Below are 27,347 nucleotides of genomic sequence, written 5' to 3'. Positions count from 1 at the left end.
CATCATCATGTGGCACATGACTGTATTTAAACTCAGCATTCTGTATCCAGATCCTAAGTTCCAAAGTGTGCACAACAGTGTGACCAATCTTTTATGGAAAAGTGCTGCATCTAGGCTTTTACAAGGCTGATGCCTTCTTGGCCTAAACCCCCTTGCCGACGAATGAACCAGAAATGTCATCCTCAGCAGGAGACCTACAGAACTACTCCTGTGTACACAACTGCGCAGTCATCTGCTTGTGTTGGGAATGCCAGAAATTCAGTGTTGATCCTCAGCGTAAACATAAGACACAGAGATCGCCAGCCTACGGTGTGCAAGGACCTCGTTGAACTGATGTGGGCACTGCCAGTTTCCACAAAAAGCTTGGTGAAAGCCCATTTTCATTCACTGAGAAACATCTTGGGATGAACTGGAGTTTTTATTAGGTTATTATGGGTAACTATGACTCATTACCAAGCTACAAGAGCCAAATTCATTCTGGTTTCAGTTGGAACTCTATTCACAGTTCTAAAGCATGCATCCACAGCCACCTTTATGAATTTCTCACAAAAACTAAAGAACAACTGCTTCCATGAACACTTCCTTATGGTTTGATGGTTTCATAAAGACTTAACAATAAGATGTTACAAAAGTCTTGTTTGTTGAGTTATGGTTAATTGGCTGTAAACAGGTATGGGGGAGGGAGAGGCACACACCACAAGATGTTACATAACAATATTTTTGTGCCATACTTTTTAGTCCATTTGTGCAGGTGAAAAGCTAATTCTTAAAAGGCCAAAGAACATAGACATTGTCTTCCACCTCATTCCACTACAAACCCAGGCTTTCTTGGCAGTGGAGGTTGCTTTCTTATGTCAGATAATATAAAATTATTTCGCATCACTTCCATTAAATTCTTTCTGCAACACACTGAAAAATAAAAAACCACATCTGAAAATGAGGACAACTTAAGGCTATGAAATAAAATTTACAATATATAAAAAGATTCCAAAGTGAGGGGTGACTCTGTATTTCTATTCATGATCTTTTTTCCAAGGGTTATTTTACTAAAAATCTTTAAAAACGATGGATAAAAGAGTCATGATATTACATGAGAAAAGCTTGCATAACTTGCTATTTCTGAAAGCACTAAAACCCAAATGTTTGCAATCAGATGCAAAAATACCTGACTACTGATCACAAAATTCTGCTTCAAACCATCTTGACGCACTCCACATAGCTGTTGAAGAAAACTTAAATACCTTTATAAAACTGGCAAAGAAAATATTACAAGCTCTGGGCTGAACGTGCATTGAATTGAAGGACTAATGGACTTTTTTTTCCTGCACAGAAAACTCTTCTGCCTCCCAAGTAGCATAATGATTTAAAACAACTTGCGTAGACTTGACAGGCAGCCATTTCTAGAGGTGTGGCTGCACGAGATGATGTTTGAAAAAGCAGAAGCCCATCCTCTGCCTCAAGGAAGCCGGGGGCCGTGTCTTCCACACACACATGAGAACTCGTGCTTGGCGTGCACGGGAGCCCTAACTGGACTGTTGGCCAACTCAGCCCTCATTAAGCCTCAGAATGTGAGAAACTGCCATTATTCACCTCCTCTTCACTGTCACTTGCCAGACTGTCGAAAGGGTGCTTGAAGCGTTCTTGCTGGTCAGAAGAAACTGCTCCAAAGAACATGCAAGAAAACTGGAGGGAAAAAAGTAACTGCACTGTTGATTCCAAAGTGAAAGTTTGCTCCATGCTCCCGGTGATAGCCCCTTTTCAGAAACCGGGCCCGTGTGGTGTCCCTGTCCCAACAGGTGAGGGTACATGGGTCTCCCAGAACCTTCACTACTGGCCCAACACATCCCAAACCAAACGCTTCCCTGACTTGGAGGGACGAGACAGGCTTGGGATTAGCAAGCTGCCGCTGACTCCCCTCCCCGAGTCGTCCTCACTTCCCCAGCCTGGGAGGGGCAGCCGCCAAGGGAGACCCTTGGGCCCAGCGGGTAGAGTGAGCCCCCTCTCCCTTTCCCCTTCTGTGACGGCAGAAGCCACTCTTCCAGGATGAAGCCACCCCTCCCGCCCCATCTCTACCCCAGCCCGCCCCTGCCTCACCTCTCCTGGATGGGGATACTAACATTTTCAGATGTTCAGATGCCTCCTCTCATCTTCAAAACGCAGAAATAACCTAACCTCCAACTGTTGCCTTATACAGTAGACACTGTAGAGTCGTCTACACCCGCTGTCTCCATTTTCTCATTCTCCTACTCTTCGGCCTTGTCTTAAAAAGCTTCTGCCCCCTCCCTGCCAACAGATACTGTTACTTTGGTCACCAGCCTTGGCCTCATCTTTAAAGTCCGGCTCGTTTTCAGGCTCATTTCGCTTGACATTCACCCTCTGAGCCTTCTCAAGCCACGCCCTCCTGGCACTCAGCTGGCTTGTCCGCCTCCGGCAGCCTTCGAAACGGCTTCTCAGCTTCAGTGTCACTGCCGCTTGAGGCCTGAGCCGTGGTTGGCATGGGGCTGCCCTGCGTGCTGGAAGACGGTGGGCAGCGTCACTGGGCTCTACCCACTCCATGCCAGCGCGCCCCCTGACTGAGTCATCACAGTCAAGTGTCTCCGTGTGTGGGTGTGTGTGTGTGTGTGTACACACACACACACACACACACACACACACACACACACACACATATAGTCAGTTACAGTCTGCTATTCTGGCCTCATTGCACCCCGTTTTCCACACAGCAGCTGCAGCTAAAGGCATCTTGTAAACAGTCCATTGCCAGACCCCTCTTTTAAAACTCAAATGCAGCCGGGCTCAGCGGCTCAGCCTGTAATCCCGCGCCTTTGGGAAGCTGAGGTGAGTGGACTGCCCGAGCCCGCGGGTTCGAGACCCGCCTGGGCAGCGAGACCTCATCCCTACAATAAATCAAAAAATCAGCCGGGCGTGGTAGCACATGCCTGTAATTCTGGCTACTCGGGAGGTTGAGGCGGAAGGATCGCCAGAGCCCAGCAGGTCGAGGCTGTGGTGGCCGGGAGCAGCCACTGCACTCCAGTCTGGGCGACCGAGTGAGACTCCCACTCAAAAAATAAATAAATAAATAAATAAATAAAACTCAATGCTTTCAACACCAAGTTTATGAGGCTGTTTGCCTGGCTTACAGTGCCTTTCCCAGCATGTTTTGGCACTCGCCAGTCATGCTAGCTTTACCTTGAGCCAAAGGCTCCCTCTGGCATCTAATCTCCAACCAGGCTGGACCTCCTTCAGTTCCTTCAGGCTGCCACACTCCCTCCCATCGCAGGGCCTTTGCACATGCCGCGCTCCTCTGCACTCTTCAGCATCCACTACCTTGTCTTCCTGCTCAAACACCAGTGTCAAGGCAAAGACTTTCTGGCTTCCTGGATTAGGTCAATAACACCCTAAATCCTCACAAGGCATCCTGAACTTTTCCTTAACAGAACTTGTTACAGCTTTTTAAAACTTATCATTTAGTCACGTGACTGTTTGTTTTATATTTAGATCCCAGTGCTGATATCCTGCATCACCTCTGGTCTATAAACAAGTTTAGGAATCTTGTTTATTTTGCACACTCTAGTGTCCGCCATGGCTATCTAAGACACATGACCCTCAATAAATACTTGTGAGAGTTGCATGGTACTAAGAACAAATAGGTTGGGCTCAGTGGCTCAGCCTGTAGTCCCAGCACTTTGGAAGGCCAAGGCGAGTGAATTGCCCGAGCCCACAGGTTCGAGACCAGACCGGGCAACTTGGTGAGACCTCATCCCTACAAAAAATAAAAATAAAAAAATAAATGAAAGAGCATGGTTCTTGGGTCATCCTCATGTCTCAGAAGGTGAAGATGCCCTCTGCAAGGTGGCAGTTTCTGGGAGCAGCTGATGAACACTTGTTCTAGATATTGGCTATGGTTGGCAGGACAATGGCCTTCCAAAGACGTCCAGGTACTAAACCCACGAACCTCTGAGTATGTTACATCACATGGCAAAGGTTGCCAACAGCTGTTGTGGACTAGCCAGGTGGACAGGAGATTAAAAAGTCAGAGTTGGCCAGGCTCCAGTGGCTCAGCCTGTAATCTCAGCACTTTGGGAGGCTGAGGCAAGTAGATTGCCTGAGTCTGCAGGTTCGAGACCAGCCTGGGCAACTTGGTGAAAACTCATCCCTATGATTAAAAAAAAAAAATTAGCCGGGTGTGGCAGCCCACACCTGTAGTTCCGGCTACTTGGAAGGCTGAGGTGGAAGGATCGTTCCACCTGGGCGACGGAGTCAGACTCCAACTCAAAAAAAAAAAGTCAGAATGAAGCAATGTGAAATAACAAGTCATTACTGGCTTGGAGCATGGAAGGGGCCACAAGCCAAAGAATGCAGGTAGCCTCTAGCAGCTGGAAAGGGCAGGAAAACAGGTTCTCCCAGTCTTCGGAAAGGGATACAGCTCTGTCAACACTTTCAGCCAGTCAGACCCATTTCGGACTTCCAATCTTCAAAACTGTAAAATGATAAGGTTATGTTGTTTCAGACCACTAAACTGTGGCAACTTGTTATAGGATCAATAGGAAACTAACACACTGGTTTTGGCCATAACTGGAGCCATAGTCTCCATTGCCTTGGAAGAGTCTTAATCAAGCTCAAGGCCCCAAGGCTAGAAAGGACATCAGCCTGCACCTGTGTCTGTTCCCTGCACATCACCACGGGCAAATAGCTCTTGATAATGCTTATGGTGCTGTGTGAGGCCCAAAAGCTGAGACTTTCTTTGGTCTTTGAGAGCCACCCTGAAATGGCTACTGGCTTAGGGCAAGTGCTACTTGCTACCCTCCTCTGCCCCGCTTCTCCTTGGCCTTGGAGTCGTGCACAGCTGGATACTGCAGCCCTCCCTCACGTCCAGCCGTTTTCCGATGGAGGAAACCTGAGAAGATCCATGCAACTGGAAATCAGCCTCAAGTCCAATATGGGTAGGTAAGAACAGAAATTAATGTACAGTTTTCTAAAACGAACATACATATTTTCCCCATTTTAGTACCCCTGAGAACGAAGTATAACGTCTGGCTTAAACTTAATAAAAATCCACTGTGGAAAAAGCCACTGGTCATTGTTTAGAATATGGTAATACTATCATGGTTTGATTTTAAAAATCCTCTTTCCTAAAGTAGCATGCCTAGCATATACTTCTTTTTAAAAACAAAGTGAAGGCCGGGCTCGGTGGCTCAGCCTGTCATCCCAGCACTTTGGGAGGCCGAGGTGAGTGAATTGTCTGAGCCCGCCGGTTCGAGACCCACCTGGGCAACTGGGCGAGACCTCATCTCTACAATAAATCAAAAACTAGCTGGGTGTGGTAGCGCGCGCCTGTAGTTCCGACCACTTGGAAGCCTGAGGCGGAAGGATCGCCAAAGGTCGACGCTGCGGTGGCTGGGAACATGCCACTGTACTCCAGTCTGGGCGACAGAGTAAGACTCCAACTCAAAAAAACCCCCAAAAAACCAAAGTGAATTAAAATTGATTTCCTTTTGAAATTCTGTGATATCACTGGAGGAATTTTTCAAACTTTCTGAGGCTATCCCAAACCAGGGTTGAAGGTGTGCCAACTATCAGTCACGCACTAGGAATACAGAGAAGAGGAAGACTCAGGCCTGCCCTCAGTGAACTCGCACTCTACTGAGTGGAGGAACAAGCACAATAGTAAATTAGGCGACAAAGCAATGAATACAGAGGATAAACAAAGCCCTTTGAGTAGAAGGAGAAGGCTTCAGAAAGAGAAGTGTCACCTGAGCCAGGCCTCGAGAATAGGTAGAAGTTTGAAGGCTAGAGTAGAAAGGAAGACCATCAGCCCATGCTGTGGGAACAATAGCATGAGCAAAGGCAGAGCATAAAGGCGTGTGTCACACACCTTTCCACTAAGGTCAGGAACTAAGGGAGGACGCTCATGCTCTCCACTGCTACTCAGCGTCATCTGAGAGGTTCGTAGTAGCTTTTGCAACTGAACGAAAGAGATCCACGGAGGCATTAAAGAATAACAAAACTCTCTCTTTACAAAGATGATGGATAGTAAGCCTGGAAAGTCTAAGCAAATCAACAATAAAACTAATGGAAACAATAAAATGATTCAGCAAGGTAGCAGGACATAAAAAATAATAGCCTTCTCATACACAAAAGGCAGTCGGCACAATGGTGGAGAAAAGCCCATTTATAATAGCAACAGAGGAGATGGATTATGCAGGAATAAACATAATAATAAATGCACAAAACCTGTATGAGGAGAACTTTAAAAACACCCCTGAAAGACACAAAAGTAGACTTGAACAAATGGAAAGACATTGTCTGTTTTTGGATGGAATGACATAACATCATCAAAATGCCAGTTTTCCCCAAGTTAACAGAAATGTAAGGAAATCTGAGTAAAAAATACCAACAGGCTTTTTTTTATGGAGCTAGATAACACTGATATTAAAGTTCAAATGAAAAATAAACATTCGCCAGGCTTGGTGGCTCAGCCTGTAATCCCAGCACTTTGGGAGGCCAAGGCGACTGGATTACCTGAGCCCGAGACCAGACAGGACAACATGGTGAGACCTCGTCTCTACAATAAATAAAAAATCAGCCAGGCATGGTGGCGCGCGCCTGTAGTTCTGGCTACTTGAAAGGCTGAGGCAGAAGGATCACCAGAGCCCAGCAGGTTGTCACTGGGGTGGCAGTGAGTGTGCCACTGGGTATCAGTCTGGGTGATGGAGTGAGACTCCAACTTAAAACAAACAAAAAAAGTACCTGTGGAAAAGGGTCTTCAGTGCAGCTTTGTTGCACTGCAAAATACTGGGGGCAGGGGGTATCTAAATGCCACACACAGGAGGATGGCAGAATTAACTACGGCACATTTCCACGTAGGCACAAGAAGCAAAGTGGAAAACAGAGTTTATAGTGTAAGGAAGAAGGAGAAGTCAGAAAATGCATGTGTAACTGCTCATTTGTGCACGAAGAAATGCAGAAATGAGAAATGAGCAGCAAATGAGATGGATTCTCTACAGGGTGGGAAAGAGGGAGGACGTGTGACGCTGCCCACCTGTGTTTTTGTGTTAGTTCTGACATTTAGGATCACGTTGAGGGTTCAGCACGCAAAGAAGCAAATAAATAAAATCAACAAGGATTTGGGGAGAACCAAAATGGAAGACAAACAAGATGAAGCTGACTATATTACAAATAATAACGCTGAAAAGCGGAACTTTGATATGCACTCCAAGGCTAAAGACAGGAGAATATTCACAAATGCTGTCCTCCGGGTTAGCAGACTTGTTTTCCACAGGGGTATGGGTTAACACTTCTGAAGCTGTGTCCTGGGATTAGCACGTGGATAATAAGAGACAAGTTTCTCACTGTCAGAGAAAGGAGTTACAAATAAGAAAAGGGGCTGGCATGAACCCAGTGGTGTTAGGTTGAAATTGGAGAAATCAGTATGAATCCATGGATTTTAATTCACATATTAAAAACAGACAGATATAAAAGTAGAGCCAGGGGCAACCCCCTCAAGTCCCCTCCCACTGTGGGAGCTTTTCTGTCTTCTGAATAAAACCTGCTTTCTCGCTTTTAAAAAAAGAACTAGATACAGGCTGGGTGCTGTGGGCAGTGGCTCACACCTATAATCCCACCACTTTGGGAGGCAGAGGCGAGAGGACTGCCGAAGCCCACGGGTTCAAGACCAGCCTGGGCAACTTGGCGAGACCTCATCTCTACAATTAATCAAAAAATTAGCTGGGCATGGTAGCGTGCGCCTGTAGTTCCAGCTACTTGGAAAGCTGAGGTGGAAGGATAGCCTTAGCCCAGCGGGCTGAGGCTGTGGTGACCATGAGCGTGCCACTGCACACCAGCCTGGGCGACATAGTGAGACTCCAACTCAAAAAAAGTAGATCTATATATATATATAGATATATACATGTGTCAATACATATATACATTTCTGACTCTGTTGAGGGATCCTACCATTCGGAGATTGTCTCCATATTCTGTTTCAATAAAAGGAACAGGGTCTCCTGGGAGAAATGGTGGATTCCAGGGCTGGGGCAGGGAAGTACAGAGAAGCCCCAAATACCCGAAGGCTCAAAAAATTAAGGGAGTGCTCAAACACTGTTGGAGACATGTCAAAGAGACATAAACCCAACCTTAAGAGTCTCCCAGTGGCCAAATAAGGGGCAGTTTGAGCAACAAAATAAGTAATGATGGTAATGGATTATAATCAAGAGTACCTAGTGATATAAATAAAAAAAGAAACAAAGGACAAAGATAAGTTTGTTCTCTCTCTCTCTCTCTCTCTCTCTCAGGCATGGTAGCGTGCGCCTGTAGTTCTGGCTACTTAGAAGGCTGAGGAGGAAGGATCGCCTGAGCCCAGCAGGTCGACGCTGGGGTGGCCATGAGTGTGTCACTGCCCTCCAGCCTGGGCAATGGAGTGAGACTCCGACCCAAAAAAAAAAAAAAAAAAAAGAAAAGAAAAAAGAACTCCTGGGTTTAAGCAATCCTCCCACCTCAGCCTCCCCAAGTAGCTGGGACTACAGGTATGAGCCACTTGCCCCTAGCTAACTTTTTTTTTTTTGAGTTGGAGTCTCACTCTGTTGCATAGGCAGGAGTACAGTGGCATGCTCACCACCACTGCAGCCTTGACCAGCAGGACTCAGGCAATCCTTCTGCCTCAACCTTCCAAGTAGCTGGAACTACAGGCGTCCACCACACTGGACTAATTTTAAAAAAAGTTTTTTGTTTTTTTTTTTGAGTTGGAGTCTCACTCTGTTGCGCAGACTGGAGTGCAATGGCTGCTCCCGGCCACCGCAGCCTCGACCTGCTGGGCTCCGGCGATCCTTCCGCCTCAGCCTTCCAAGTAGCTGGAACTATAGGCTCGCGCTACCACGCCCAGCTAATAAAAATTTATTTTAGAGATGAGGTCTCACAAGTTGACCAGGCTGGTCTCGTATCCCTGAGCTCAGGCAGTCCTCTCGCCTCAGCCTCCCAAAGATTTGGGATTACAGGCGTGAGCCAGGCTAATTTTTAAATTTTCTGTAGAGACAAAAATCTCACTATGTTGCCTAGACTGATCTTGAACTGCTGGTCTCAAGCTATCCTCCCACTTCAGACTCCTAATACTGTGAATACAGGCATGAGCCACTTCACCTGGCAAGAAGCGAAAATTCCTTCTTAAAGTGGACTTAACAAGACTTAGAAAATGTTCCCAATTAAAGGAGATTCTGCTGCTCTAAGATGTTAACATTTGAGGACTCTGGTTGGCTAAAGGGAATATGGGAATTCTTTGTACTGTTTTTGCAAGTGAGTCTGAATATGGAAAATTTTTAAAATTAAAATTTGATATGTGTATATGCATAGAAAAGAGTCTTCAAAGGTAGAGCAATAATCAAAATATATGAAATGACTTGTTTTTTATTATCTCTTATTTGCATCTTCTAATTCTTCTTCAATTAAATGATAATTGCACTGTTATATAAAATGTTAGCATTTGAAGAGTCTGGAAGAAGGGCATATAGAAAACTTTTATGCTATTTTTGCAACTTTTTAAAAATCCCGAAATTATTTTAAAATGAGAAGTTAACAAGCAGATGAGCAAACAAATAGGCGGGTCATATCATGAACATTGCTAGTATCATGATGGCTTATCACATTGGTCTGGTTCACAGATGAGTGACCTCCAGTGCGCATGGCGACCTGGCTAATCAGGGGGAGACAGAGCTTTGGAGTCATTCTAAACTTGGGTACCCACCCGACTGACTGGTGGCTTACCAGAGAGGAAACCTATCTGCCATTCCTGGCACAGGGTGTTTTGTGTGGGGGCAGGGGCAAGAAAGGATGAAGCCATGTTATACTAACTGCCAGGGAAAGTTCCTGAACGCCATTCCAAAAACTTTAGGCTTAATCCTATTGGAGAAGCAATAGGATTGGAGAAGTTTTTAAAGCAGAAAAGTGATATACAATAATAATAAATAACATTTATCAAACACTAACCATGTGTCAGTTACAACTATTAGCTCAATTAATTTCACAATTCCACTTAATGGGCTTAATTATTATTATCCCTATTTTACTGATAAGTACACTGAGTGAAAGATAAGTAACTTGCCCAAGTCATGAAGCTAATAAGTGGCAAAAGAGAGATTTGAAACCAGGAATTTGCATACTAGAGTCAGTGTTCTGAACCCCTGGGCCTCATTACAGGTCTAAGGTTTAGACAAGACTGGGCACGGTCACCCAGGCTGGACAACATAATGAGACCTCATCTCTACAAAAAAAAAAATAATAATAATAATTAGCTGGGTGTAGTGGCATGTACATGTAGTCTCAGCTACTTGGAAGGCTGAGGTGGAAGGACTGCCTGAGCCCAGCAGATTGAGGCTGAGGTGAGCCATAATCATGTCACTGCACTCCAGTATGAGTGACAGAGTGAGAACCGGACTAAAAAAAACAATAAAAATAAAAATAGGCTGGGCCCAGTGGCTCAGGTGGTAATCCCAGCACTTTGGGAGGCCGAGGCGAGTGGCTTGCCTGAGCCCACGGGTTTGAGACCAGCCCAGACAACTTGGCGAGACCTTGTCTCTACAATAAATCAAAAATTAGCCAGGTGCGGTAGTGTGTGCCTATAGTTCTGGCTACTTGGAAGGCTGAGGTGGAAGGACCGCTGGAGCCCAGAAGGTCGGCTCTGGGGTGGCCATGAGTGTGCCACTGCCCTCCAGCCTGGGCAACAGAGTGAGACTCCAACTCAAAAATAAATAAATAAATACCAAATAAATAAGTACGGTTTAGATAAAAACCTACTAGTACACCATGGAGGAGAACCGGGGTGGAAGAGAACGAAGTCAGGGAGGCTGGCCAGAAGGCCTTAGTCATTCAGGTGGAACACAGTAAGGGTCTACATTTACCCATACTGTCATTTCAGCTTTGCAGGAGTTTCCCACATTAAAGCAAATAATTCCCTTTAAAAATGAAGCCTTTTTTTTTTTTGGAGTCAGTCTCACTCTGTCGCCCAGGATGGAGTGCAGTGGCATGCTCATGGCCACCGCAGCCTTGACCTGGTGGGCTCAGGTGATCCTTCCACCTCATCATCCAAGTAGCTGGAACCACAGGTACACACCACCACACCCGGCCAGTTTTTTAAATTTACTGTAGAGACAAGGTCTTGCCAAGTTGCCCAGGCTGGTCTTGAATCCCTGGATTCAGGCAATCCTCTCGCTTTTGTCTCCCAAAGTGCTGGGATAATAGGCATGAGCCACCATGCCCGCCTAAAGTCTTCTTTTTAGAATTTAGCAACATGATAGGAAATTTGGAGTAAAGAGTTCTGTAATAGTGCTTGTGAGGCTTAAAGTTTGAAAGGTGAATGTCAGGGGCCTAAAGCAACAGGCAAATTATTTCCTGTTGTTGCCTCTGAAAAACTAAACACAACATATAAGACCAAAAGAGTAGGAGGGGGGAATGCTCTTGTATAATGAGAAGACAGATTTCAAGTTTTCACTCTATGGCCAGCCTAGTAACAATATACAAGAAGAGAACATTGCTCTAAGTGCTAGGCGTATAATAGGTACTCAACAAACACTTATGACATCAAATGGATGAAGTCAAGTTTACTATTCAAATTCTGTCCTAAAAGTCATATACAGCATAGACAGTAAATTTACAAAATATTTCTCTCTTCAAGTTTCTAATTCTAACTAAGAAACTCAATTTCCAAACCAATAATAATAGCTACAGCAAAACAAGTTTGAATAAGACATTATACAAAACTGGACCAGGTGTGGTAGCTCAAGACTGTCATCCCAGCACTTTGGGAGGCCGAGGCGAGAGGATTGCCTGAACCCGCAGGTTCAAGACCAGCCTGGGCAACATGGTGAGACCTCATCTCTGCAATATATCAAAAAATAAGCCGGGCATGGTCGCATATACCAGTAGTTTCAGTTACTTAGAAGGCTGAGGCGGAAGGATTGCCTGAGTCCAGCAGGTCGAGGCTGTGGTAGCTGTGAGCATGCCACTGCACTCCAGCCTGGGCAACAGAGTGAGATTCCAACTAAATAAAAAAAAAATACAAAACTGGGATAATCGATATTTGGGTTTTTGGGGTCTTTTTTGTTTTTGAGTTGGAGTCTGTCTCTGTCACCCAGGCTGGAGTGTAGTGATACACTCCCAGCCACCGCAGCCTCAACCTGCTGGGCTCAGGTGATCCTTCCACCTCAACCTCCCAAGTAGCCAGAACTACAGCCATGTGCTACCACACCCAGCTAATTTTTGACTTATTGTAGAGACAAGGTCTCGCCAAGTTGCCCTGTTGGGTCTCGAACCTGTGGGTTCAGGCAATCCATTCGCCTTGGCCTCCCAAAGTGCTGGGATTACAGGCTGAGCCACTGAGCCCGGCTGATAATTGATATTTGAATACTTCATATATTGTTTTACTTTCAATTCAATAGATTTCATAAGGTTTAACACTGTAGTATTCTGTGAAGCTTATCGTTCATCTAGTAGAATGTTGGTAATATAATAAAGATGTTATTAACTGAGACTCCACTATGAAGGGATTTGTGATATCTGTTGGGGCAAAATTTACATCAGTACTACTATGAATAAAAGGTTTTCCAACCAAATTTGAAAAATAAAATTAGAAGGAAACTTACTTTATTTTATTTTGAGTTGGAGTCTTACTCTGTCACCCAGACTGGAGTTCAGTGGCCGCTCCCAGCCACCGCAGCCTCGACCCACTGGACTCCAGCGATCCTTCCGCCTCAGCCTTCCAAGTAGCTGGAACTATAGGCACGTGCTACCATGCTCGGCTATTTTTTTATTTATTGTAGAGATGAGGTCTTGCGAAGTTGCCCAGGCGGGTCGCAAACCCGCAGGCTCAGGTAATCCACTCACCTCAGCCAAAGTGCTGGGATTTCAGGTTGAGCCACCAAGCCCGGCCAGGAAACTTATTTTAGAAAACAAATTATTTATATGACTTTAGCATATTATTTATATTTAAAGATATACTATAAACAATCATAATTTATTCCTGAAAACAGGTAACCCAAATCTCTACTTGAATACGCTTTGTTAGAAATTTCTGACTGAACAATTTAATTATTTTCATTGACAGCCTACAAATCAAACTTTTCCCTGTCTGCAACAGAAGAAAATTAATTCCTTGCCGGACACAGTGGCTCACGTCTATAATCCCAGCACTTTGGAAGACCAAGATGAGAGCATTGTCTGAGCCTCAGTCGGGTTTGAGACCAGCCTGGGCAACTTGGCGAGACCTTATCTCTACAATAAATCAAAAAAATTAGCCGGGCATGATGGCACATGCCTGTAGTTCCAGCTACTCGGAAGGCTGAGGTGGAAGGATCACCTGAGCCCAGCAGGTCAAGGCTGAGGCTGCAGTGGCCATGAGCATACCACTATATTCCAGCCTGGGTGACAGAGTGAGTCTCCAACTCAAAAAAAAAAAGAAAACTAATTTCCAGGATACAGGGTGGGACTGGGAAGGGAAACACAAAGGAAAATGAAGATCTTAACTGAGATGCAGTCACGTCTCAACACTTTTCTTTTACCTTTCTGAGAGGTGTAGATGCTGGCACTTCCTCGGTGTTGCTGACACTGTTTTCTGGCACTTTACTGATGTCCCCATTTGCTCTTTTCATTACAGGGCTGCTATAGTTTTCCAATGAAGAGATGCTTGTGTGCATCTCATTAGGATAAAGACTTCTAGGTGCTGCTTTTCTTAAAATACACTCCAGGCTCTCGTTGCTTACACTTTCACCAGCCTTTGAATTTGACTGTATCAGATCTGACCTGAGGTATTAACAGGAATTAAATGAACTTTTTAACTTTAAAATATATTTTATGTTATCTTTTTGAGTTGGAGTCTTACTCTGTCGCCCAGGCTGGAGTGCAGTGGCATGCTCACGGCCACCGCAGCCTCAAACTGCTGGGCACAGGTGATTCTTCCACCTGAGCCTTCCAAGTAGCTGTAACTACAGGCATGCACCACCACGCCCAGCTAATTTTTTAATTTATTGTAGAGATGAGGTCTCACCAAGTTACCCAGGCTGGTCTTGTGGGCTTAAATTTAGTTCCATGTTATTTCAATATATTCCTTAAACCAGTGCTAGCATTGTCATCCCACATTGACCAGTAGTTATATAAAATACATATTTTGGCGCTTTGGGAGGCTGAGGTGAGAGGATTGCCTGAGCCCGTGGGTTCAAGACCAGCCTGGGCAACTTGGCGAGCCCTCATCTTTACAATAAATCAAAAAATTAGCTGGGCGTGGTGGCGCATGCCTATAGTTCTGGCTACTTGGAAGGCTGAGGCAGAATGATTGCCAGAGCCCAGTGGGTCAATACTGGGGTGGCAGTGAGCGTGCCACTGCACTCCAGCCTGGGCGACAGAGTGAGACTCTGACTCTAAATAAATAAATAAATAAATAAATAAATAAATAAATAAATAAAAAGAATCATGTTTTTGGCCGGGTGTACTGGCTCACACCTGTAATCCCAGTGCTTTGGGAAGCCGAGGCAGGATTGCTTGAGCCCAGGAGTTCAAGACCAGCCTAGACAACATAGTAAGACCCCATCTCTACAAAAAATAAAAAATAAATTTAAGGCCAGGCGTAGTGGCTCAAGCCCGTAATCCCAGCACTTTGGGAGGCCGAGGCAAGAGAATTGCCTGAGTCCAGAGATTGAGACCAGCCCAGGCAACTTAGTGAGACCTCGTCTCTACGATAAATCAAAAAACTAGCCAGGTATGTTGGTGCATGCCTGTAGTTTCAACCACTTGGAAGGTTAAGGCAGAAGGATCTCCTGAGCCCAGCAGGTCAAGGATGCAGTAACCGTGAGCATGCCACTGCACTCTAGGTTGGACAACAAAGTGAGACTCCAACTCAAAAAAAAATTTTTTGTAAAGAATCATGTTTTCAAGTCATAATCAGTAATATAAAAACATACTAACAATATATTTTATGGGGAAAAAACCAGGATACAAAACCACATATGCTACATGATCCCAATCTAGTTTTAAAGTATAAGTAGGGCCAGGCATGGCGACTCACACCTGTAATCCCAGCAGTTTGGGAGGCTGAGCCAGGAGAATTGTTTGAGCCCAGGAGTCTGAGACCAGCCTGGGCAACATAGTGAGATTTTGTCTCTGCAAAAAATAAAAAAAGTTATCTGGGTGTGGGATTGTCCCAGCTACCTAGGAGGCTGGAGAGGGATGATCCCTAAGTCCAGGAGTTCAAGGCTGTGGTGAGCTGTGATTATATCACTGTACTCCAAACCGGGTGACAGAATGAGACCCCCAACTCAAAAAAATAAACTAAAAGTTTAAACAAAAGAAAAAATTTGAGAGAAAATACAGTGAACCAAAATGTTAACAGTCTCTACCTCTTGATGGTGCAAAAAATATATATATGTGGGTAGTTTTTTACTTTTTTCTTTGTATTTTTCTCTACTTTCCAAATTTCCCAAAGTAACTTTGTATTACTTGTACAATGAAGCATCCCTCCCCTCCATAAAAGATTATTAAGAAAAAAGAAAAAGAAAAACAGCTGGGCACAGTGGCTCATGCCTGTAATCCCAGCACTTTGGGAGGTGGAGGTGAGAGGATTGCCTGAACCCAGGGGTTTGAGAACAGTTTGGGCAACTTGGTGAGACTTTGTCTCTACAATTAAAAAAAAAAATTAGCCAGGTTTGGTGGTACAAGCCTGTGGTTCCAGTTAGTTGGAAGGCTGAGGTGAAAGGATCGCCTGAACCCAGCAGGTAGAAGCTTCAGTGACTGTGAGCATGCTACTGCACTCCAGCCTGGGTGACAGAGTGAAACTCTGACTCAAAAAAAAAGAAAAACAATGGGTGTCCCGATAACTGAGAAGGGGTTCTAAGGAGTGAACATAGACTTTCCTGTGAAATTTATGTCACTCCGTAAAAAACAACTAGAAATTGGAAATGAGTTTTGGGTAACAACACAGATAAACCAGACAATCCTGTTAACTTCTAGTCAGAAGAGCAAAGCAAGTATCTCAAGGAAGATTGGGAGGTTTCTAGCCACAGTTAGGTTTCACACAGCTCTTCCAGATTCATTCAAAATTTCTGATCTTTTAATATTTCCCTCCTCAATTGTTTCCTAAGTGAATGCCAGTGAATTATTTCAGAATAAGATTGTGATGGCTTTTCCCAACCAATAAAGAAGTTAAAACACGGCCTTACCTTTTTCGTTTCTGTGAAAGACATAGTGATTGTGGCGAAGATGCCCTACTTGGCTCATCAGCTAATGTGGCCAAAATAAAGTTAGCTTCCAATAACATGTCATCAATACTTAAAGCCATAGGCCTAAAAAGGCAAAATCAGAGCAAAGACAACACTCATTTTCTAATGAACATTAGAAACACATTAGAAAATTATACTTAATTCTGGAGTAAAAAGAAACAGTAGAAGTAGATGTCCTTTTTGTATTGTCACAAATTAACATAGTCATGAGAATGGAAAGGGCCCTCAGGAATAATCAGATTCAGTTTCATAAAACACAACTTAACCCAATCTCATTTGAAATTTTAGTTCTGAAATATAAGTGTCATAGTTTTATAGCGATCTAACTTGTATAAGTCATGCATAATTTTCTAATTAGGCAGTTTATTCAGTATCATTGTCAAATTTATAAATGTTTTACTCTGCAGAAGAACATATCTTTCTCAATCAAGTTACCCATTAAAAAGCATCATGTTGAGGTGAGTGGATTCCCTGAGCCCGCGGGTTCGAGACCCGCCTAGGCAACTTGGCGAGACCTCATCTCCACAATAAATCAAAAAATTAGCTGGGCATGGTAGCGCACACCTGTAGTTCCAGCTACTTGGAAGGCTGAGGCGGAAGGATCGCCGGAGCCCAGCAGGTCGAGGCTGCGGTGGCCGGGAGCGGCCACTGCACTTCAGTCTGGGTGACAGAGTGAGATTCCAACTCAAAAAAAAAAAAAAAAAAAAGCATCATGTTATGGCATCTATCAAAATTTTAGTTTGATCATTGTTGCTAGAAAAGTTAAGGCATACCTGAGGTATTAATTAATTTCAAAGTGATTCAAAGGGTTTTATTGTTCATATATAAGAAAAGGAAAGAAGGCCTGGCGAAATGGCTCAAGCCTTGAATCCCAGCACTTTGGGAGGCCAAGGCGAGATGACTGCCTGAGCTCAGGGGTTTGAGACTAGCCTGGGCAACTTGGTAAGACCTCATCTCTGCAATAATCAAAAAATAAGCTGGGCATGGTAGTACGCGCCTATAGTTCCAGCTACTTGGAAGACTGAGGTGGAAGGATCGCCGGAGCCCAGCAGGTTAAGGCTGCAGTGGCCGGGAGCATACCACTGCACTCCAGCCTGAGCAATAGAGTGAGACTCTGACTCAAAAAAAGAAAAAGAAAAGGAAAAGAAACTCAGAAAAATTCCCAAGGACCTACTTTCCAGGAAAGTCAAAATGAATGGATACAGGAGCATGTGTGGCTTCTGAAAATATCAGCATTCCCTGAAAAGAAGAAAAAACATGAAGTGGTTTATTTAAAAACAACCAGTGAAAATCTGCATTTTAATTTGACATAAACGTTTGTTTACCTTCAATTCTTTAAAGCAAAATGTTATTTCAGTGTCTACTTCAATATGAAAGAAATCAAACTCATCTGAGCCAACAGACATCTCACTGTACACAGACTTGGTCAAATCTGCTGAATATAGGAAAATAAAGAATAAAATTAGTTCCGGAGGCATATGTTAAGTTTTAATACCAATAAAAAATCCATAAGTGGTAGGTTAAAAATAACCACAAATTGCCGGGCTGGTGGCTCAGCCTGTAATCCCGCGTCTTTGGGAGGCTGAGGTGAGTGGATGGCCTGAGCCCGCGGGTTGGAGACCCGCCTGGGCAGGTGAGACCTCATCTCTACAATAAAGCAAAAAAATCAGCCGGGCACCTGTAGTTCCAACTACTTGGAAGGCTGAGGCAGAAGGATCACCAGAGCTCAGCAGGTCAAGGCTGCGGTGGCCGGAAGCGGCCACTGCACTCCAGTCTGGGTGATAGTGAGATTCCAACTCAAAAATAAATAAATAAATAAATAACCACAAATTCTCTGACACCCTTTCATGGGGGTGGTCTATATCTATGTCCCCTCACCTTGAATCTGGGTGGGCTCTATGACTGCTCAGATTAATGGGCTATGACAAAGTGACCCTATGCCAGTTTCTGGGCCCAAGCCTTAAGAGACTGGCAGCCTCTGCTTCCTGTCCCTTGCAACACTTGCCCTTGGAACTCAGCCACCATGCCACAGGAAGGCCAAGTTGCACGGGGAGGCCACATGTGTGTGGGCATTCTGGTTCATAGCCCAGCTGAACTCCCCATATCAATCCTAAGCCTTGAGAATGCATCATCTTCATGTCATGACATGGTTCCAGCCCTATCTAACTACCGCTGCAGGAGAGACCCCAAGTGAGAACTGCCCAGTCAAGCTCCATCAACCCACAGAACCTTAAGAGATCATAATCAATTATTGTCTTGAACCACTGTTTTGGAGTGGCTTGCTATAAGCAATAGATAACCAGAATATCATAAAAACTAATTTTTTTTTTGAGTTGGAGTCGCTCTGTTGCCCAGGCTGGAGGGCAGTGACACACTCACAGCTACCCCATTGTCGACCTGCTGGGCTCTGGTGATCCTTCCACCTCAGCCTTCCAAGTAGCTGGAACTACAGGCACATACTACTATGCCTGGCTAATTTTTGATTTTTATTGTAGAGATGAGGTCTCGCCAAGTTGCCTGGGCTGGTCTCAAACCCGTGGGCTCAGGCAGTCCATTTGCCTTGGCCTCCCAATGTGCTGGGACTAAAGGCTGAGCCACCAAGTCTGGCCAAAGCTCATTTATTCTAAAGAGAATTATTATATGTGAATAAAATGTATATATTATAACAAAGTTATATTTTATTTAAATCAGTACATCCCATCTCTTTTCAAAAACATTAAAAAGAGATTAACATAAAATAGATGCATCATTCTAAGTTATAAAATATGGCTTTGAAAGTTCATTTAAGCCAGGCTCGGTGGTTCAGCCTATAATCCCAGCGCTTTGGGAGGCTGAGGTGAGTGGATTGCCTGAGCCGGCGGGTTCGAGACCCGCCTGGGCAACTTGGTGAGACCTCATCTCTACAATAAATCAAAAAATCAGATGGGCGTGGTAGCGCGCGCCTGTAGTTCCAGCTACTCAGAAGGCTGAGGTGGAAGGATCGCCGGAGCCCAGCAGGTCGAGGCTGCGGTGGCCGGGAGCGGCCACTGCACTCCAGTCTGGGCAACGGAGTGAGACTCCAACTCAAAAAAAAAAGAAAAAGAAAAGAAAATTCATTTAAAAGTTATTTAACTGAGATATAATTCACACATAACATTTACCATTTTAAAGTATACAATTCAATGGTTTTAGAATATTCAGAAGGTGGTGCAACCATCACCACGATCTAATTCCAGAACATTTTTATCACCCGGAAAGGAGACCCTCCATCCATAGTCACTCCCCATTCTTCTTCCTCCCAGCCTCTGGCAACCACTAATCTACATTCTGTCTCCAAGGATTTTTCCATTCTGTGTATTTCACATAAGGGGAATCATATAATATATGGCTTTTTGTGTCTGCTTTCTTTCTGTTAGCATAAGGTTTTCAAGTTCATCCACGATGTGGCATGTATCAGCATCTCATTTCTTTTTGTGGTTGAATAATATTCAGTTGCATGGATAAACCACATTTTGCTTACCCATTCATGAGTTAATGACATTTGGCTTCTCACTCTGTGACTATTATGAAATGTGCTGTTATGAACAATTCACGTGGACTCTGAAGTAGTCACTTATTAGAGATTGCCGAAGAACAAGATGGAAAACACCCAGTGCTTTGACGATCATGGAACAGCCAAGCCAACCACTATTATTTTATTTTTGTATTTTCTGACTCATAGTTGAAGATAATTCTAAGTAATATGCCTACAATTTTTAATGTAGATTTTTACATATCATGTTTCCTCTAACAAAGGTACCATCCCAGGTATAACTCCATAGCTTGTCTGTCTTCTATTCAAGAAGAGATTATTAAACTTGGGTTTTGCTCAACAACTACTGTCATAGCAGAACTTGGGGTTCAGAACTTTACATGTATACCCCAAGACAATAAAAAATACAGGTATTCTGCCCTTTAGTACATATTCTTTTATAATTAAAAAAAAAAAAGAATGATGCACCAATTCATAAACAATGAAGAAAAACAGGTAAGTTAGTCTCTATCAAAACTAAAAACTTGGCCAGGCACAGTGGCTCAGCCTGCAATCCCAGCACTTTGGGAGGCTGAGGTGAGAGACTGCCTGATCCTGGGGATTTGAGACCAGCCTGGGCAACTTGGTGAAATCTTATCTCTACAATAAATCACAAAAATTAGCTGAGTATGGTGGCATGCGTCTGTAGTTCCGGCTACTTGGAAGGCTGAGGTGGAAGGATTGCCTGAGCCCTGCAGGTTGAGGCTGCGGTGGCCGTGAGTGTGCCACTATACTCCAGCCTGTGCTACAAGAGTGAGATTCCAACTAAAAAAATTAAAAACTTGTGCTTCAAAGGATATCCGATAAAGGACTAGTATACAGAATCGTCAAAAACAAACCAAGTGAAAAATGGACTTCACTTGGGTTATCTACACTGACATTTCTCAAAGAAGATACGCAAATAACCAGCAAGCATACGAAAAGATACTCAGCATCTCTAGTCATTAGAGAAATGAAAATCAATTCCACAATGAGACATTACTTTACACCCACTCCGATGGTTATAATTCAAAAGACACAAACAATAGAAATCAGAACCCTTATGCACTGTTGATGAGAATGTAAAATGATGCAGTTGCCCTAGAAAACAGTCGGCAGTTTTTCAAAATCCTAAACATGGAGTTACTATATGACTCAGTAATTGCACTTCTAGGTATACACTATATACCCTAGATAAACTAAAACATACTTCCACACAAAAACCTGCACATGCATGTTCACAACACATTATTCACAAGAGTCAAAAAGTGAAACTATTAAAATCTCCATCAAGGCTAGGCACGGTGGTTCATGACTGTAATTCCAGCACTTTGGGAGGTGGAAGTGAGAGGATTGCCTGAGTTCAGGGGGTTCAAGAGCAGCCTGGGCAACTTGCAGAGACAATAATCAAAAAATTAGCTGGGCATGGTGGCGTGTGCCTATGGTTCCAGCTACCTGGAAGGCTGAGGCAGAAGGATCACCTTAACCCAGCTGGTTGAGGCTGTGGCGACCATGATCGTGCCACTGTACTCCAGTCTGGGCAACAGAGTGAGACTCCTACTCAAAAAAAAAAAAGATCCATCAAATGAGGAATGGATAAATAAAATGTGGCCTGTCCATACAAAGAAATATTATTCAGCACTAAAAAGAAATGAAGCACTGATACATACTATAACATAGACAACCATGCAGGCACAGATGGCCACAAGTTGTATGATTTCACATACATGAAATGTCCAAGTATAGGCAAATCCATAGAGACAGAAAGAAGATTAGGAGTTTCCTAGGGCTGAGGTGGGGGCTTGGGAGGAAATGAGAAGTGACAGCTAATGGGTATGAGGTTTTTCTTTGCGGATGATTATACATTCTAAAATTGGGTGCAAGTGATTGCTACACAAATCTGTGACTATCTGAAAAAATTTCAGTTGTGAGTTATATCTGAATAAAGATGTTTTTTTAAAAAAGAATGATGCATTTAGAGGAAAAAAGATACATTTTTTTGGTCTCCCAAACCCCATCCCATTTCTTCTTACCCTTTGCTAACTCCATCCCCTTATATCTGTTTAACATTTTAAAATACCTTTGTTCAAAGGAGAAATTCAATCTGATATTTATACATCTCTCTTAAATTCCCCAACAATTTAGGGCCTACTACAAGTTCACTTCACTTAAATCACATTGCTTATGTTAAATAACAGCTTATCTAAATTGATCAGAGATGAACAAAATTTCTATTGAAAAATATATAATAGTATAATTTGATTTATATATATCATTTGTTTTCTTTTTCATTCATATCTTTTTTTTTTTTTTTTGAGTTGGAGTCTCACTCTGTCGCCCAGACTGGAATGCAGTGGCCCACTTCCGGCCACCGCAGCCTCGACCTGCTGGGCTCCGGCGATCCTTCTGCCTCAGCCTTCCAAGTAGCTGGAACTACAGGCATGCGCTACCACACCGGCTAATTTTTGATTTATTGTAGAGATGAGGTCTCGCCAAGTTGCCCAGGCGGGTCTCGAACCCATGGGCTCAGGCAATCCACTCATATCAGCCTCCCAAAGCACGGGATTACAGGCTGAGCCACCGAGCCCGGCTCTCATTCATATTTTTAGTAACTTACATATCATTCAAGAATCTTATAACACAAGAATATTGAATAGTAATTATAAGTAGTGCCTATTTTGAAAATCAAATTTTTTTTTTACTTTTATTTATTTACTTTCCATTAGTTTAAATCCTTGAGGGGTACAGCATTACACGAATTCGGTGTCCAATGGCCTTAGCAAGAAGGTTGCTTCGGAATTTGGCATGAACCATGTCACTGTTTCCATGGGCCTGAGCTATTTTTCCCCAAATTACTCTGGTTTTGTTTGGTTTGCCGCCAGGAGTCACTGTGTTGTTCTTTATATACATAAGCACATCTCTTGCCCAAAAGAATTCAGTTTCATCTCGGGCATAAACCCCTTCAGTTTTGAAAAGAACTGTGTGCTCCCTTTGGTTCCAGAGACCTCACTTATAAGCCAGCAAAAATGGCTTTCCAGACATATTTGCCTCTTAGAAGTCCTGTTCCCAGCAGGCCTCCACGTGTCCCAAGATGGCGGAAAGAGCAAATTTAATTTTCAAACTCTTTAGTTCAGCACATTTTTATTTTATTTTTTTTGAGCTGGAGTCTCACTCTGTCACCCAGGCTGGAGTGCAGTGGCTTGCTCATGGCCACCGCAGCCTCGAACTTCTGGGCGCAGGTGTCCTTCCGCCTCAGCCTTCCAAGTAGCTGGACTACAGGCCTGTGCTACCACTTACGGCTTTTTAAAATTTATTTATTGTAGAGATGAGGTCTCACCAATTTGCCCAAGCTGGTTTCAAACCCGTGAGCTCAGGCAATCCTCTCACCTTGGCCTCCCAAGGTGCTGGGACTACAGGCTTGAGCCATGACGCCCGGCCACATTTTTATTTTAAAAGTTCCATTCTCACATCTGTGTCTGTTAGCTCTGGCTTTTTGATGAGTCATCAATATTTCCTTATAATTATATATGAACTTGCATTAAATTTATTGTTTTTTCCAAGGTATTTAATCTTCTTTGTTGCTATTGCAAATGGGGTTTTTCTTCTACCACTATGTGCTCTAACTGGATACTGTGTGTATGAAAACTGTCTTATTTTTTCATGTTTCTTATATCTTGCTACCATACTGAATTATTTTATTGTTTGAGTTAATTTTATCATTGTTTCTCTAGGGTTTTCCAGGTCATTTGCAAATAGAGATAGTGGTACATTTTCTTTAGTGCCTCTAACTTGACTTCTCTTATCTAAAGGCATTGACTAATAACTCCAGTACAATATTAAATAGTAGTAGAGATAGTAGGTATCCTTACTCTGTTTCTGATCTTAGTAGAAAAGACAATAGTGCTTTCCTAATAAGATGCTGTCTTTAAATGTATTTAAAAATATCTATATTTCATCATTTTAAGAAAGTGTCCATCAGTTCTCATATTCTTCAGTGCTTTTTATCTAGAATGGAGACCAGACATGGTGGCTCACCCCTGTAATCTCAGCACTTTGGGAGGCCAAGGCAGGAGGATGGCTTGAGCCCAGGAGGTCAAGACCAGCCTAAGCAACATAGCTAGAACTCATATCTAAAAAAAAGAATTAGCCAGGAATGTTGGCATTTGCCTGTAGTCCCAGCTACATGGGAGACTGAGGCTGAAGGGTCAAGGCTGCAGTGAACCGTGATCATGCCACTGCATCCAGCCTGGACAACAGAGAGAGAAACGGATTAAAAAAAAAAGAATGGGTGTTACATTTTTTCTAAGGTATTTTTCAGCATCTATGGAGATAATTATATATATTTTTTCCTTGGATCTATTAATATAGCATTTTATATTAATGGATTTTATAATATGAACCAACTTTGCATTTCTGGAATAAATCTCACTTGGTCATGTCTTATGATTTCCTTAATGAGGTGCTGAATTTTGCTTCCTAATATTTAATTCAACTTCTTTTTTTTTTTGAGTTGAAGTCTCACTCTGTCACCCAGACTGGAGTGCAGTGGCCACTCCCGGCCACCGCAGCCTCGACCTGTTGGGCTCCGCGATCCTTCCGCCTCAGACTTCCAAGTAGCTGAAACTACAGGCGCGTACTACCATGCCTAGCTAGTTTTTTGATTTATTGTAGAGATGAGGTCTCACCAAGTTGCCCAGGTGGGTCTCGAACCCGCGGGCTCAGGCAATCCACTCACCTCAGCCTCCCAAAGTGCTGGGATTACAGGCTGAGCCCCTGAGCCCGGCTCTAATTCAACTTCTACGTGCATATTTTTCTTTTTTTGTTGTTTCTTTTTGAGTTGGAGTCTCACTCTCTCACCCAGGCTGGAGTGCAGTGGCACACTCCTGGCCACCACAACCTCTACCTGTTGGGCTCCACCGATCCTTCCGCCTCAGTCTTCAAAGTAGCCGGAACTACAGGCACACACTACCACACCCAGCTAATTTTTTGGTTTTTTGATTTATTGTAGACAAGTTGCCCAGGCGGGTCTTGAACCTGTGGGCTCAGGCAATTCTCTCACCTCAGCCTCCCAAAATGCTGGGATTATAGGTGTGAGCCACCATGCCCGGCCTATGTGCATATTTTTCAGTGAAAAGATGAACACACCATTTTATAACCTACTCAGTATGTTCTGTTTTTCCTTATCAATGAGTATGTTTTTATAATTATTTGTGTGTGTGAATGTTTCATTTTGTGCTATAAAGTTGCTTCATTAGATATCTTTGATATACCCCTTCAGAAAGAGAATAATGTATTTATACTCACACATATAACAGTACATTTTATAGTTTCATAGAATTCATTAGCTTCTCTCAACCAGTCTCCTGCTGTTAGAGCTGAAGTATAGAGGAGATATGCCAAACTATTAAAAATCCTTATCTCTGCCTAGTGGGATTTCAGGTGACTTGTTTTGGTTTTGTGTATTTTTAGTTTTCTTCAATGAATATGAATTATGTAATTAGTAAGAACAAAGGTTAAATGATATATTTTTGGCTGGGTGTGGTGGCTCATGCCTGTAATCCCAGCATTTTGGGAGGCCAAGACAGGAGGATAGCTTGAGCCCAGGAGTTTGAAACTAGTCTGGGAAATATAACAAGATTACGTCACTACAAACAATTTTTAAATTAGTTAGGTGTGGTGGAGTGCACCTGATGTTCCAGCTACTTGAGAGGCTGGAGGATTGCTTGAGTTCAGGTAGTCAAGGTTACAGTGAGCTATGATTGTGCCTCTGCACTCCAGCCTGGATGACAGAACAAGGCCTCATCTCAGAAAAAACTAATTAATAAGTTAATTAATTTTTTTAAATGATATGTTTTTTAAAAGGACAAAACAATATTTAAATTTACACTCATCTCAAACAAGAAGGCTCATTTCTTTTTTTTTTTTTTGAGTTGGAGTCTCCATCGCCCAGGTTGGAATGCAGTGGCATGCTCACAGCCACCAGAGTGCCAACCTGCTGGATTCAGGAGATCCTTCTACCTCAGCCTTCAAGTAGCTGGAACTACAGGTGCATGTTACCATACCCCACTAATTTTATTTATTTATTTATTTATTTATTTATTTATTTATTTATTTATTTATTTATTTATTGTACAAGTGAGGTCCTCACCAAGTTGTCCGAGCTGTTCTCAAACCTGGGCTAAGGCAATTCTCTCACCTTGGCCTCCCAAAGTGCTGGGATTACAGAAGAAGGCTCACTTCTAAGCTAGGATGCTAGTAGTCAACCCTAACAAGAACTACTTATTAGAAAGCTGTTCCCAAGGGACAGTGTCTCTGTTTATTAAAATGGTCATCTGTAGTCAGAGATGGTAAGCCAGAACATAAAACGGACCCTTTCACTAGCCAAGCATATAGTTTCCAGATTATGCACTCCTGAGTGCCAAAAAAGAACGCTGGCTGAGACTTGAAGGAAGCAATAAAAACACAGTGGTGATGAGCCTGCACCTTGGAGCCACTATCTGTATTCCGACCACAATCCACCACTTACTTAACTGAGTGACGCCAGGTAAGTCACATAGCTTCTCTGTGCTTCAACTCTTCATATGTAAAATGGAGATAATAAGAGTACCCGCATCATTGAATTGTTATGAAGATCAAGTGAATTCATAAGTAAATATCAACTGCTTAGAACAGAACCTGGCACAAACTCAACACCACAAAAGTCATCTAACCCAACTTAAGCCCTGGTTCTGCTGGTTTTTCACTTTAAAAATAATACAGTTCCCTCCTTTATATTCTGTCTTTGCTGCAATCACTGAAAACAAATAGTCCAAGGTCAGAAAGTCTCAGCTTGTTGGCCTAGCACAGTAGCTCATGTCTGTAATCCCAGCATTTTGGGAGGCCAAAGTAGGTGGCTTGCCTGAGCCTAGCAGTTCGAGACAAGCCTGGGCAACAAAGCAAAACCTGGTCTCTACAAAAACTCAAACAAGTAGCCAGGCATGGTGGCACACACCTGTAGTCGCAGCTACTTGGGAGGCTGAGATGGAAGTATCTCCTGAACCCAGAAGGTTGAAGCTGCCATGAGCCATGATCATCATGATCATGCCACTTCACTTCAGCCTGAGTGACAGAATGAGACCCACTAAAAAAGACAGAAAAAGAAATTCTCAGCTTGCTGTGCCACAAAGACCCTAGCAAATTTTGATACCAAACCCCTGATTTAATTATGCCTTAGTTTCTCCATTCCATCTAAATAATTCTCAGAAGAGTTAACTTAAGGAATATTCACATTTTCTGCCCTAGTATTTGCCTCATGGCATACCTTTTACATTTCCAATTTATAGTTATTTTTCTTCTAATGTGGTCAAAGATCATCTTAACTAAATTGTTGGCCTCTTAATTTTTCTTTTCTTTTTTTTTTTTTTTGAGTTGGAGTCTCACTCTGTTGCCCAGACTGGAGTGCAGTGGCAGCTCCCAGCCACCGCTACCTCGACCTGCTGGGCTTTGGCGATCCTTCCGCCTCAGCCTTCCAAGTAGCTGGAACTACGAGCACGCACTACCACGCCCGGCTAAGTCTTTGATTTATT

At 43.3% G+C, this 27,347-nt stretch overlaps 1 protein-coding gene across 1 annotated transcript in view; it reads right to left on the bottom strand.

Annotated features, from left to right (window-relative positions):
- Positions 1–405: 405 nt before the first annotated feature.
- Positions 406–27,347, bottom strand: part of RAD9B (RAD9 checkpoint clamp component B) — a 47,302-nt gene continuing 20,360 nt past the window's right edge. Inside the window, exons 6-12 of the mRNA XM_008071178.2 lie at positions 20,875–20,928; positions 20,112–20,146; positions 17,579–17,688; positions 17,428–17,492; positions 16,194–16,316; positions 13,534–13,785; positions 406–899 (exon numbers count right to left, since the gene is read on the bottom strand). Coding sequence (XP_008069369.1) covers positions 803–899; positions 13,534–13,785; positions 16,194–16,316; positions 17,428–17,492; positions 17,579–17,688; positions 20,112–20,146; positions 20,875–20,928 — 736 coding nt within the window. The 3' untranslated portion in view covers positions 406–802. The remainder of the gene's footprint in view (positions 900–13,533; positions 13,786–16,193; positions 16,317–17,427; positions 17,493–17,578; positions 17,689–20,111; positions 20,147–20,874; positions 20,929–27,347) is intronic.

This window comes from Carlito syrichta, unplaced genomic scaffold, assembly GCF_000164805.1.
Source record: "Carlito syrichta isolate Samal-C Ts95f unplaced genomic scaffold, Tarsius_syrichta-2.0.1 Scaffold314146, whole genome shotgun sequence".
In the NCBI taxonomy this organism is placed as follows: Eukaryota; Metazoa; Chordata; class Mammalia; order Primates; family Tarsiidae; genus Carlito; species Carlito syrichta.
This window is presented reverse-complemented; position numbering and strand designations above follow the sequence as displayed.